The sequence below is a fragment of the Macaca thibetana genome, chromosome 2 (assembly GCF_024542745.1).
Source record: "Macaca thibetana thibetana isolate TM-01 chromosome 2, ASM2454274v1, whole genome shotgun sequence".
NCBI classification, from domain to species: domain Eukaryota; kingdom Metazoa; phylum Chordata; class Mammalia; order Primates; family Cercopithecidae; genus Macaca; species Macaca thibetana.
Genome location: NC_065579.1, coordinates 35,337,162 through 35,350,620, shown reverse-complemented (window position 1 = coordinate 35,350,620; position 13,459 = coordinate 35,337,162). Strand labels below are relative to the sequence as shown.

At 40.0% G+C, this 13,459-nt stretch overlaps 1 protein-coding gene across 1 annotated transcript in view; it reads left to right on the top strand.

Moving 5' to 3' along the window:
* Window positions 1-97: 97 nt before the first annotated feature.
* Window positions 98-13,459, top strand: part of ACAD11 (acyl-CoA dehydrogenase family member 11) — a 97,979-nt gene continuing 84,617 nt past the window's right edge. Inside the window, exon 1 of the mRNA XM_050779595.1 lies at window positions 98-357. Coding sequence (XP_050635552.1) covers window positions 98-357 — 260 coding nt within the window. The remainder of the gene's footprint in view (window positions 358-13,459) is intronic.

The following is a 13,459-nucleotide window of genomic DNA, read 5'->3' as shown; positions in this document are numbered from 1 at the left end:
AAATCCGAACACACATTGGGCTCTTCTGGCACTTGGCTAGAGCTAAAACCTCCAGCTACAACGGGCAAGCGTTGCTCAGCAACGGCGGGTAGGGTGTATGTGGTTGGCTGGAACCAGACCCCGTGCTCTGGGGGCGTTGCCCAATCCTGAAGGACTTCTGCGCTCCAGACCTGTGGATTACGCTTTGCTGTGGCCTGCGGGGGCGATCATGAAGCTAGGTGCTACAGGCGAGCCCAATGTGGACGAAATGCTGCCCCAGCACAAGTTCGACAGCAAGTCCCTGGAGGCTTACCTAAACCAGCACTTGCCTGGCTTTGGGGCCGAACGTGAGGCTACGCTGACCATTGCCCAGTACAGGTATCGACGCCAGCCTTTGCCTCCAGCGGAAACAAATTTGTGCATTGCCTTTTCCTTCCTTTGGCCCTGGGTGGTTTCCGAAGTTTCTCCCACCCCGACTGCTTTTCCTGCAGTCGGTGGACGCACCCTGCAGGCATGAGCTGCTATTGCCTGCCTCCCGAATTCGATGCTGGGGTCTTCCCAATTGGAGGGCGGTAATGGAAGCGCAATAACGTTCACCATTCCACTATCCAAAGGAATCGTTGTTAAAGGATGGATTTATGTCCGTCGAGGATTCACCAAGGCAATTAAGGCTAGAAATTCTGAGAAATAGATGCCTTCTTTTGTAATACAACCATTAGATCTTTTTCTGAGAAGCTGGTGTAATTCCGTTTGATCCTCGCGGTATTCCGGGAGGCTGAGTTAATGACACCAGATGAAGGATCCGAATTCGAGTACTAGCTTTTCCACTTAGGAGGTCACAGCACCACTTTGGGCCTCAGGTTTTTTGAAGTGAGGTAATGCAACTGGGTGAGAGGATCCTGAGAATACCGTTCCCTACCGGGAATCTGGCTTTAGTCTGATGTTTTACAATAGATGATACATTCTTAAAACTTTATTCTAAAAATAACATTGTTACTAATACAGGGCTATAGAAAGAGTCCTATCATTCAGAAAACTGGATCTGTCACTTGCTGTCTGGGAGTTTAAATATGTTACATAAACACTCCTGAGAACCGGTTTCCTAAGTTGTAATACCTATTTTAATTAGTCTTATTAATGAAATGAAGTACCGTAATATAGGTGAAAGGTCGTAAAAATTGCAACAACACAGTATGCTAGTGGTATTTTATCACTGGCATTTATATTCTTTGACTACTGATTTTGGTGAAAATGAAAATAGTAATAAATGAGATTGATCAGGGAACATTTTAGGGTGTAGAATCAAAAGGTCCCATGTCCTAGTAGATATTGGAGGATGAAGGTAAAGGTGGAATAAAGAATAGCTGAGATTTCTGGGCCAGAAGCCTCGTGTTGTAACAAACTAAAACAGATCAAAGTTCAAATTTCAACTATTTCAATTCCTGTGGAGTTTGGACAAGTTGACCTTTGAGCATCTAGTCCTGCTTTGGCAAACAGGAAATAGTAACGTCCATATTGTAGGGGTGTTGAAGAGGTACATAACTGAAAGAGACTTAATTCTGAACCAAGCTGAATGTTAAACCATAATCGTGTTTAAAAAATGAAATTAGTTTGGTATAAAAATTGCCTCCAGAAATGTTGTATAAGCTTGGTTTGACAAATATATACAGAACTCTGGATCCCACAGAGAACACGCATTCATTTCTAGGACACGTGAAAAAGTTTATAAAAATTGAAAACACATAGGCCATGAAGGAAGTCTCAAAAATTCAAAATAATCAATCTTTATATTTTGAAAATATGTGTTTTGGCCAGGTGCAGTGGCTCACACCTGTAATCCTAGCACTTTGGGAGGCGGAGGCACGTGAATCACTTGCGGTCAGGAGTTCAAGACCAGCCTGGCCAACATGGTGAAACCCCCATCTCTACTAAAGATACAAAAATTAGCCAGGCGTGGTGGCATGTGCCTGTAGTCCCAGCTACTTGGGAGGCTGAGAGAGGAGAATCGCTTGAACCAGGAGAGGGAGGTTGCAGTGAACTGAGATTGCACCACCACACTCCAGCCTGGGTGGCACAGTGAGACTCAAAAAAAAAAAAAAAGAAAGAAAGAAAATGTGTTTTTTTAAATGCCAAAAGTTTAACAAAAGACAGCTAACAAATACATGTTTATAAATTAATTGATTCATGGATTAAAGACCCAATAATCTACACAAACAGTAAAAAACTGTCAAAGTTCAGTGTACAGAAATCAACTACATTTCTCTACTTTAGCAACAGTTAAAATGTAATTTTCAAAAACTTATAAGAGCATCAAAAATATAAATTACCTAAATAAGAGATGTGCAATACCTTTGTAGAGAAATGATAAAACTTTTATTAGGACCTTAAAAAGAATTTAAAAAAATGAGAGATGTCATGTTGTTGAATAGGAATATACAGTATTGCAAACTTTTTTCTTCCAATCGATCTATTGATTCAAAACAATGACAATCAAAATCCTAATTTTTTTCTCTAATTTGAAAAAGTGCTCCTAAATTTTATATGTAAGAGCGAAGGGCTAAGGATAGAAGAAACATTTTTAAAGAACCACAAGTTGGGAAATTTGAATTAAGATGATATGATATTAGCACAGAGATAGACAAACCAATGAAATAGAATAGAGAGTTGACAGAAAGACCCACATATTTATAGAAGTTCGATATGTGACGGTGTTGGCACTGAGAGTCAGTGGGGGGGAAAGAAGAACTTTTCAAGAAGTTATACTGGAATAATTGTTATCTGTATTAAGAAATAGAAATTAGACTCTTTATCTCACACAGTTCCAGGTAGATAAAAGAATTGAATGTTAAAGGCAAAACTATAAATGTTTAGAAGATGTGTAAGTTATTTTTATGACTTAGATAAGAAAATTTTTTAAAGACAAAAGCAGAAACCACAAAGGAAATGATAAATGTTCATTAAAAGACTTCTTAAAGTGAAAAGACAAAAGAAAATATTTTCAGTGCACATAATGGTTAAAATATTCAGAATATAACTATAATAGCTCACCAGAAAAATAGGTGAAAACTTGAAGGTGCTCAACTTCATTATACTGTAGTAATAAGGGAAATGCAAATTAAGAAAAAAACAACACAATGAGAAACCATTTCACACCACCAGATTGACTTCTTTTAAAAAATTTGACAATAGGCCGGGCACAGTGGCTCATGCCTATAATCCCAGCACTTTGGAAGGCTGAGGCGGGTGGATCATCTGAGGTCAGGATTTCGAGATCAGCCTGGCCAACATGGTAAAACCCCATCTCTACTAAAAATATGAAATTAGCTGGATGTGGTGATGGGCACCTGTAATCCCAGCTACTCGAGAGGCTGAGGGAGGAGAATTGCTTGAACTCGGGAGGCAGAAGCTTTAGTGAGCTGAGATTGTGCCACTACCCTCCAGCCTGGGTGAGACAGAAGCAGACTCCATCTCAAAGAAAAAAAAAAAAAAATAACAATATCAAGCATTGGTCAGAATATGGGGCAACAGGGACTCATATAGGGGTGTGAATTAGTATAGCTACTATTGAAAAACAACTTGACATGATCTTGTAAAAAATGAAGTTGGGAAGATACACATGCCATATGAACTAGCAGTTCTACTCATAGATGTATACTCCTGAGACTTTTCCTATACTAGAGTATAAGGGGACAATCTACAAAGATGTTCGTTGTACTGTTTGTAATAGCAAAAATCCAGGAAACAACACAACGTCTATAGAGAATGGATGAATAAATTGCAGTGTATTCACATAATGGAGTACCATACAATAGTGAAAATGATTCAGCTGCAGCTATATATAACACAGAATAAAAAACATGAAGAAATGAACAGTATATTGTGTACAGAGATAAACTTCAAGGGAATGATAAATATAAAATTCAAAACAGTAGTTATTCAAGGGGAGGGACATACAGAGTTTCAAAGACAGTAATTTTCTCTGGGTAGTGAAAGTCGTGTTTGTGGCATTACTATTCCTCATGCCTTACCAATTTTGTAAATACTCTTTTTATCTGCAAGATTTACTTTTAAAATTTGCAAAAATTAAATCCTATTGGAAATATAAAATATTTAGAACTAATCAATAATGAAAGCATTATATGGCTTGATACAACAAAACTTGTGATTTGCAGCTGAGTGCCTAATATGTATCTGGCACTGTCTCAACCACTGAGGATATAACAATAATCTTGCCTCCCTGGAACTTCCATTTTATTTGTAGAAGACAGACAGGAAAATCTACTTCTGAACTTTACAATGTAGAAGTTGATATGTAACATGGAGGAAAAAAGAACAGGGAATATTTGGGTGTGGGGCAGGAAGGCTTCCTTGAGCACATGGCATTCAGCAAAGACTTGAAGAGGGATGAAAATGTGAGCCATGTAAATATCCAGGAAAAGTGGTTCCAGACAGAGGGGACTGCTAATGCAAAGGCCCTGAAAGGGGTGTGTGCCTAGTGTGTTGAGGAAACACAGCCCAAATGCCTGAAGTAGTGTAAGCAAGGGCAACAGGGACCCTGTCAGGCAATGTAGAGACTTCGGCTTTTACTTTGAATTGAGGTGGGGAGAGACTTAAAACAGGCTGGAGCAGAGGAGGGAAGTAATCTGTCTTAAAAAAACAAACAAACAAAAAAAACCCAGAATCTCTGCTTCTTGTGTAGAGAGTTGACTGAAGGGGCCAAGGGCAGAAGCAAGGACACCAATGTATTACAGTGTTCCAGCAGGGAGATATTAGTGGCATGGATCAGAGTGGTAGTGTAGAATAGGTGAGAAGTGGTCATAGTGTAAGTATGCAGTCACATGCTGCATAATGACGTTTTGGTCAATGACAGACTGCATGTATGGCAGTGGTCCCATTAGATTATAATACTGTGTTTTTACTGAACCTTTTCTATGTTTAAATATGTTTAGATACACAAATGCTTATCATTGTGTTACAACTAATTGCCTGTAGTATTCAGTACAGTCACATGCTGCACAGGTTATAACCTAGGAGCAGCAGGCTGTACCATAGAGCTCAGGTATGTCCTGTCGGGTTCGAATCAGCCTACTTATGCTAACTCCAACCAGCCGAGAAGTTTCACAGTGAATCAGTACCAATTAAAGGCATAAGAATTCACGGTTTATTGTGTGGCTTCCACACAACAATCATGTAACTCTATCCAACACACATAGGCAGTAATAGAGAGGGGAAACACAGCAAGTAGCTTGGGAGACCAGCACACTGACTGAGAAAACCAGGTTTGGTTTTCCTCAGAATGCCCACTGACCCGGGTGGTGGGTAGCTGCTCTTTTCCCAGAGGGCTTACCACAGCCAGAGGAAAGGAGGCCTCAGAGTTCTCATTGGCAGGGATTCTGCAGGCATCTCAGCCATGTTTTTGGCTTCTCTGAGGCTTTTACAGCTCCCCACAGAAGTGTCCATGGCCATTTTCTTCAGCTAACTTTTAGTTTCACTTTCTTGTCAGGTGTTGGGGTGCCTGGCCACAGCAGATGCTATCTTATCACCTCAGTCCATATGCTTACTACTCTGAGGGGTCAGTGATTTCACTGTAAGCTGAGTCACCTGTCATAAGTGACTCAATTTTGAGACATTTAGGATCACAAAACATAATTATGTATCAGTGCATAGTAGGCTATACCATCTAGGTTTGTGTAAGTGCACTCTAGGATGTTTATATGTGACAAAAATCACTTAACATATTTTCTAGAACATATCTCTGTCATTAAGCAATGCATAACTGTATTGTGAAGGATTTACTAACTGATTAGATGTGGGCTAGGAAAGGAAGAGATGAAGATTATTTCATTTCTTCCTTGGTAACTTAAAGTGTAGGGTTATTATGAACTGAAATATAGATGACTATAGGAAAGCAGATTTGGGGGGAATTTGAGGAACTCAGTTTTGGAGTGTTGAGTTTCAAGGTGCCTTTTGGACATCCAAGTAGATATGTATAGTAAGCAATTGGTTATATCTTGAGGTTGGGGCAGCGATCTGGACTAAACATATAAATTTGGGAGTCATCGACCAAAAGAAGATATTTAAAGACATGAGATCGAAGATCTTAGAAAATAGTTCACATAGAGAGGAGGTTTGGAGACTGAGTCCAAGGCACCCCAATATTAAGAAGTTGGCAGATTAAGAGAAACCTACAAAGGAATCTGAGAAGAAGTGGCCAAAGAGGTGGGGGAAAACCATGGTTTGTATTAGTGATCTTGAGAAAGTAGTATTAATGGAAAGAAGGGAATGAAAGCTTGATTGAAATGGGTTTAAGAAGATAGAAGGATGTGTAAACTCTTGAGGAGTTTTTCTACAAAAGGAAATAGAAATGTTTTAAGTAGAGGGGGAAGTGAGGTCAAGACAAAGCTTTTTTAAAAATAACATCATATTTGTATGCTGATGACAATAATCTAGAAGAGAAAATTTTGTGTAGGAGAGAGACCTGGAAAGAAATCCTTCAGAAGGCAGGAATCTAATATGCAAGAGAAGGGGCTGCCCTTAGAAATGTGCACATCCTTCTGCAGACTCTGGAGGGAAGACAGAATATATGGGTACAGATTATTGTATGCAGTAGATACAGTAGTGTAAGCTTGTGGAAGTTCTCATCTGATTGCTCCTATTTGCTCGTTGAAATAGGAAACTAGGTAATTAAGTAGCTGAGAATGAAGATGGAGAAGAAAGTGTTTGAGGTTTGAGGAGAGAGAATTATGAAACAGCCATCCAAGAGAATGGGAGAATGAATGAGCTAAGGAAATATGATTGCCAGATGCGGTTCATTTTGAGGTTTGTTGAGGTCATGAATTTGAAGCAAGAATAGATATTTCAGTAGATATTATTAATGCTTTGTCCAGATCCTCTTGGATCCCTTCTTAGTGTTGCTGTACATGTCTTGGCTTTGTTGGTTTTTGCTTCCAATGAACATGGCTCTTTTTTTCGCAAACTGCCCTCAGGCTGCTGGAGCACACTTTGCTCTTACTGTTGTAGTACCTGAGATGGACCTTAACCACTAGTGATTCAGAAGTATGAAATCTTCATTATCCTTGCTTCAGAGACATGTTTTGAACTTCGACACGGCAGAGTTCTCCCATTATCTTTACCCCCACCCACACACTGGTGAGATCAGGCTGAAGCTACCCTCTAAGGGACTTTGTCTTAGACCACACCCTCGCTTGTCTTTCTCCCCTTTCTTGACCTGCTTCCTCAAATTTCTTATTAGTTCCCCAAACATTTCCTTAATAAGTCACTTGTATATAATTTTTTTTCTCATGATCTGTTTATTGGGAACCTAACCTAAAACAGTAATTATGACTGTATGTGTCTTTCTTCAGCTATGGCCAGTTATATCACTGTAAGCAAAAAAAAAAAAAAAAAAAAATGGATTTAACATGGATGGAAGTTTTGCCAAGCAAACACCAGGAAAGGGCAAGTGAAGTGTACTGAAGGTGTATTCAAGGTAGTGGTTATATAATTTACTATCAAATTTAACCTAGTTAAGAAAGAATGTATTAGTCTGTTCTTATGTTGCTAATAAAGACATACCCAAGCCTGGATAATTTATAAAGGAAAGAGGTTTAATGGACTCACAGTTTTACCTGACTGGGGAGTCCTCGCAATCATGGCAGAAGACGAAGAGCAAACGGATGTCTTACATGGAGTCAGGCAAGAGAGAGTGTGTGCAGGGGAACTCTCCTTTATAAAACCATCAGATTTCATGAGACTTATTCACCATCATGAGAACAGCACAGGAAAGACCCACCCCCATTATTCAATTACGTCCTTCCAGGTCTCTCCCACGACATGTGGGAATTGGGAATTATGGGAGCTACAATTCAAGATAAGATTTGGGTGGGGACACAACCAAACCATATCATTCCACCCCAACCCCTCCCAAACCTCATGTCCTCGTATTTTAAAATGAATCACGCCTTCTGACAGTCCCCCAAAGTCTTATTTCAGCATTAACTCAAAAGTCTACAGTCCAAAGTCTCATCTGAGACAAGGCAAGACCCTTCCGCCTATGAGCCTGTAAAATCAAAAGCAAGTTAGTTACTTCCTAGATACAATGTGGGTACAGGCATTAGGTAAATACACCTGTTCCAAATCAGAGAAATTGTCTGAAACAAAAGGGACTACAGACCTGATGCAAGTCCAAAATCCAATGGGACAGTCTTAAAGTTCCAAAATGCTATCTCTTGACTCCATGTTCACATCCAGGTCACAGTGATGCAAGAGGTGGGCTCCCACAGTCTTGGGCAAAGGACATGGTCGGGGGATATGAGGTGAATGGCAGTATGATCAGTGGACGGTAGGTCTAGGATTGAAGGATTGTTGGAATTGAGGTACTAGCAGGAGTGAGTGGAAAGGCAGGAGGTCAGAGGTAGAAATGTTTAGAAACTAGGATTATTCAGTGCTTTTACTGTTGATATTGCTAAAATGTAGGGTGTAACTCAGAATTACTGGCTGAGATAGTGTCAAGGAAAATATCACTGGTGGAGAAAAATTAAGGAGCTTATTGGCCTAAATGTTAAAAGGGACATCTGTGTAGATTTTGAAATCAGGAATGAAGACAGGAGTAGTGTGTATTAGAGTAGTAGTGAATATGCCAAAGTCCTTAAGAAATGAGGGGAAATGATCTGAGAGTTAGTAGGTGACTGCAAGAAAAAGGGGTAGAGGGTGGCAGAGTCTCATGGCCTGAGATTCAAAGCTGAGGGAAGAATTTACACAGGAGGGAGAGCAAGGAGTCTGGAAGTGGCAGTGAGTTTCAGGAAGGATATAAACTCCATCCAGGCTTACTAGAAGACTGATGTGGGAAAAACATCTACCACTTAAGAAGCCTACAAAGGAAACAGGATTCTCATGGAATATTCAGGTTTTAATTAGAGCAAGGAGGTAAAGGGTCTATTCAGAGAAGATATTGAAGCTGTATGGAATTGTGAAAGACTGTGAGTTCCAGGGGCACAGTGGAAGGATATCAGGCGTTGAGGGGGTGGAGAAGATGTGGGAGAAAATAGGGAATGTGCAGAGTCTTATGGGAATCACAATTCAGTAAACAAGTATAAACGGGAATTTGGGACTTCTGGTATTGATGATATAAAGAGGGGTAAAGAGCACAGTGAAACCAGTTCTGGTGGTCTCAAGGCAGCAGTGCTGTCAGTGATAGGAAATGGGAAGTGGTAGGTATGTATTGGGGCTGGGGAGGGACAGTCTTACACTAAGTTAAGTAGTCCGGACTCACTGTTTTTCTTTCTTCTTTTTTTTTTTAATCATGCCAATTTTAAAAACCTTTGTCCTGTGTCACGAATTCTATTTATCATGTGGATAAAGTGCAACTGTATGTCCTTACCCTGTGTATATTCAGGTATTCAACAATGTCTAATAATATATGAAATAGCAGCTCAAGTATGATTTAAAAAAAAAAAAAACTGTCACTAAACTGACTTCCTACAAATCAGAGTCCTTCAGATTTCATGACTGTGTGTTCATGTTCAAACTTCATGTTGAGTTTTGGTTGGCTTAGTCTGTTTCTGTAGTCATGGTTCCAGAAGACGCACCTCTAGAGGATGGGTAACCACTTCTAGGGAAGTCCCTAGCAAAGCACCTAGCATGGTGCTAGCTCTGGTACACTGTGATAATGGAAGTGTTTGGACACTCTCCAGCTCTTTTGGCTGATGTTAAATTCTTCCTTCTCAGTAATGAGATTCTTGACCCGTCATTGATGACTCCATTGCACTTGTCAGGAGTCTTCCGTTTGACTGTATCTTCGATTCTGCTTTGCCATCTCTCATTTTTCACTGTGGCCTATTGAATACATAGGACCTGAGCAACTTCTTAAGAGAAACTCTGTCTGTTTGTTTCTTGTTTTCCGGCTTTGTACTTTTATGCCTCTTGGACCATATACTCAGTGTTTCCATGGGCAAACACTGGGTCATTTGTCTTTTAATCTTCTTTTTTTCTGATCTCTTATCAACAGCAAATACATTTGAGATGCTGTTGGCATCAATATAAAAAGTTTTTTAAATTTGTGGAAATCCAAAGGGTTCAGGAGGAATGCTTGTGAGTTCAAATTTGCCAGGATGGTTGTTATCCTTCGTCATTGCTCACTCAATATCATAAACCTTAATGAGCAAACCAAACTGGTTGTCAGAGTAGATAGTTGGTGAAGGTCTGAGTCTGCTTAGTGGTTTTATTAAATACACTTGATCAGAATAGTCATGAATCCACCAGTCTTGATTTCCACCAAAGGAAAAGGAGTAAAATTAAAAAGCAGCAAATCCTGAATATTTTCAAATCTCTGCACAAGGGATTAGATGGCTTCTTAGATATCCACAAACATAACGGATTCCCTTATCAGGGCCTGTGCTTTTCTTTTTTCGTTCCTTTCTGTTAAAAAAATTCCTATAAGAATTTCTGAGTTTCTAAAGCTTAGAGATGCAGGTAGATGCACCCTCTAGGAGGATGCCATGAGTCTGAGACTTGTTAACCGTGACATAAATAAAGGGTTAAAAAACCTTTCTCCTGCTCTGTGGATAAATGTATCTAAGTTTCTAGCTCTATAATTCTGAAAACTTGGTAAAGGTGGCATATCAGATGTGTTTCCAGGCAACATTCCTTATGGTAAAAATAACATCTAATTAGTAAACTGCATCTGAACTGGAAAGTCTATAAATGAACTGTTTAAGTATCTGGTGGAAAGGCATAGCTTTGGGCTTTCCTAAGTGTAGAGGATTATTTCAACTAGTCATGTCTTTTGCTAGGGCCCTGGAAGCTGGTGCCAAAAGACTGCTACTACAGATAATGGCTTCTGTAGGGCATGAGGCTTTACTATGATCTAAATGTTTGTGTCCCTCAGAAATTCATATGTTGAAATCTTTACTCCCAAGGTAATGATATTAAGAGGTGGGGGTCTTTGGGAGATGATTAGATCATGAGTACAGTGGCCTCAAGAATGGGATTCGTGTTATAAAAGAGACCCCAAAGAACTGCCTTGCCCCTTCCACCATGTGAGGAAAGAGCAAGAACATGCCATCTATAAGAAAGCAGGTCCTCACCAGACACTGAATCTGCTGGCGCCTTGATTTTTGACTTCCCCAGGCTCCAAAAATGTGAGAAATAAATTTCTGTTGTTTATAAGCTACCCAGTCTATGGCATTTCATAATAGCAGCCTGAATAGACTAGCAGCCTAAATAGACTAAGACTTCTAAATCAAGGTGGTACCCATACTCACCCATTTCCTGATCTCATTCCCTCTTACCTGAGCTGTCACTGAGGGGAAATGGGGGCATGGAGTAAACCCTGGACTGCTGCAAGGAGTCTGCTGAAGAAACTCATCTGATGCCGCCATGACAACATCCTGTTTTTCCTGTCTGTTCATGCTCCTAAGGGAACCAATGCTATGGATGGCTTAGTAGGGTCTCGTGAGATTGTCTGTTTAAAGTCTTCTCTAACCAAGTAAGTGTCCATGGCTGCACACTTACATGCAAAGATTTTCTATTTGTTAATGGAGGTTGGACACATCAAAAGTACTATCTCTTAGGTTATAGATCAACACATTTCTCTCAGCACCAAATATCTGGTCCAAGAACTAATCAATAGTTATGACTATTGGCTCAATGATGATTCTTACATTGAGACCATCAGTGATTCCAGGCTCTTTGGAGGCCTGATGCTTGGAGTGGTTAAATTTAGCGAGTACTGTATTGACAGTGTTGACAATGATCCTCCGATGCAAATGGGCTTCTGCAATTTTTTTTTGTCTTTGTTATAACCATTTTAGATACTTCCTCAAAAGAGAAACTTTTGTTTTTGTTTGTTTTTGAGAAATTCATATAACATAACATTTAAAAATTTAACCGTTTTAAAGTGTATAAGTAGTTGTTTTCCATATATTCACAATGTTGTACAATCATCACCACTATCTAGTTCTAGAACATTTCCATCACCCCCAAAGAAACCTCATACTTCCCAATTTTTTCCACCCCCTATCCCTTGCTGCTACTAATCTACTTTCTGTCACTATGGATTTGCCTATTCTGGACATTTCATAGACATGGAATCACATAATATGTAGTCTTTTGTGACTAGCTTCTTTCACTCAACATAATATTTTCAAGATTCATCCACATTTATTCCAAAGGAATAAAATGAATCAGCATTTTATTCCTTTGTATTGCCAAACAATAGTCCATTGTATAGATATACCACATTTTGTTTATCCTTTTGTCTGCAGATGGACATTTGAGCTGTTTCTAATTTTTGGCTGTTATGAATTGTACTGCTGTGAACATTCATGTACAAGTTTTTGTGTTAATTTTATGTGTTCAGTTCTCTTGGATGTATATGTAGAAGCAGACTTGCTGGGTCACTCTATCTTCAACAAGAAGCTTTTAGTTTTTTCTTTGTATTTCATTTGGGTCATTTACTATCATGAAAGACCAGTGCTTTATATAAGACTAGAGAACTGCCTCATCAAAAATGCATCCAATCAGATGTTTGGCATTTAAAAAAAAATGTGTTTGTAAAATTCGCTGTGGCCGGGCGCGGTGGCTCACGCCTGTAATCCCAGCACTTTGGGAGGCCGAGGGGGGCGGTTCACGAGGTCAGGAGATCCAAACCACGGTGAAACCCCATCTCTACTGAAAAATACAAAACATTAGCCGGGCGGTGGCGGGCGCCTGTAGTCCCAGCTCCTCGGGAGGCTGAGGCAGGAGAATGGCGAGAACCTGGGAGGCGGAGCTTGCAGTGAGCCGAGATCGTGCCACTGCACCTCAGACTGGGCGACAGAGCGAGACTTGTCTAAAAAAAAAAAAAAAAAAAAAAATTCGTTGCAATTGATCGTTTGCAGCATCAAAGATAAATTGTTCTATATCAATAAAGACAGGCTAGCCTGTAGTGGTCCTATTTCCTGACCACTGGTGATTATCTCCACCTTCATATGGTAAAAAGGCACTCACACAGGATTAGATGGTACCAAAACCAGTGCTCCTTGATGTGATTGCCAGGGAGGATGGGTCTGATTTACAGAAGACATAGACACTGGGGCTGCTGCCACACTCAATCTAGGATCATGCTTGTTTTTTCTTGATGGAGGTTGGAGTCCTGTGAAGAAGCTTCAAAGATTATTTTTTCTACTTTCTCCTATTACCTGTTACTTTAAGGTTTGGTTCTTCTGTTTATTTAATTTAGGATCTCTCCTTTATATAGTTGGATTCTTCCAAAGTTGGGTGATTCTTAAATGTCCGTATTATAAGTGAAGGAATAGACTGAATAGTTTTGGTAGTGGAAGTGTCTATCCTTAGTCTAGGTGAGAATTTCTGCTCATCTGGCAGGGAAAGTCAATGCCCTGGTGTCTGTGAGTTACTTGGGCCAGCATTGCACTTCCCTGGGCCAGATGCTCACTGTGGGACCTCACTTCTCAGAACTCCCATTGGAGAGAGCTGAACTCAC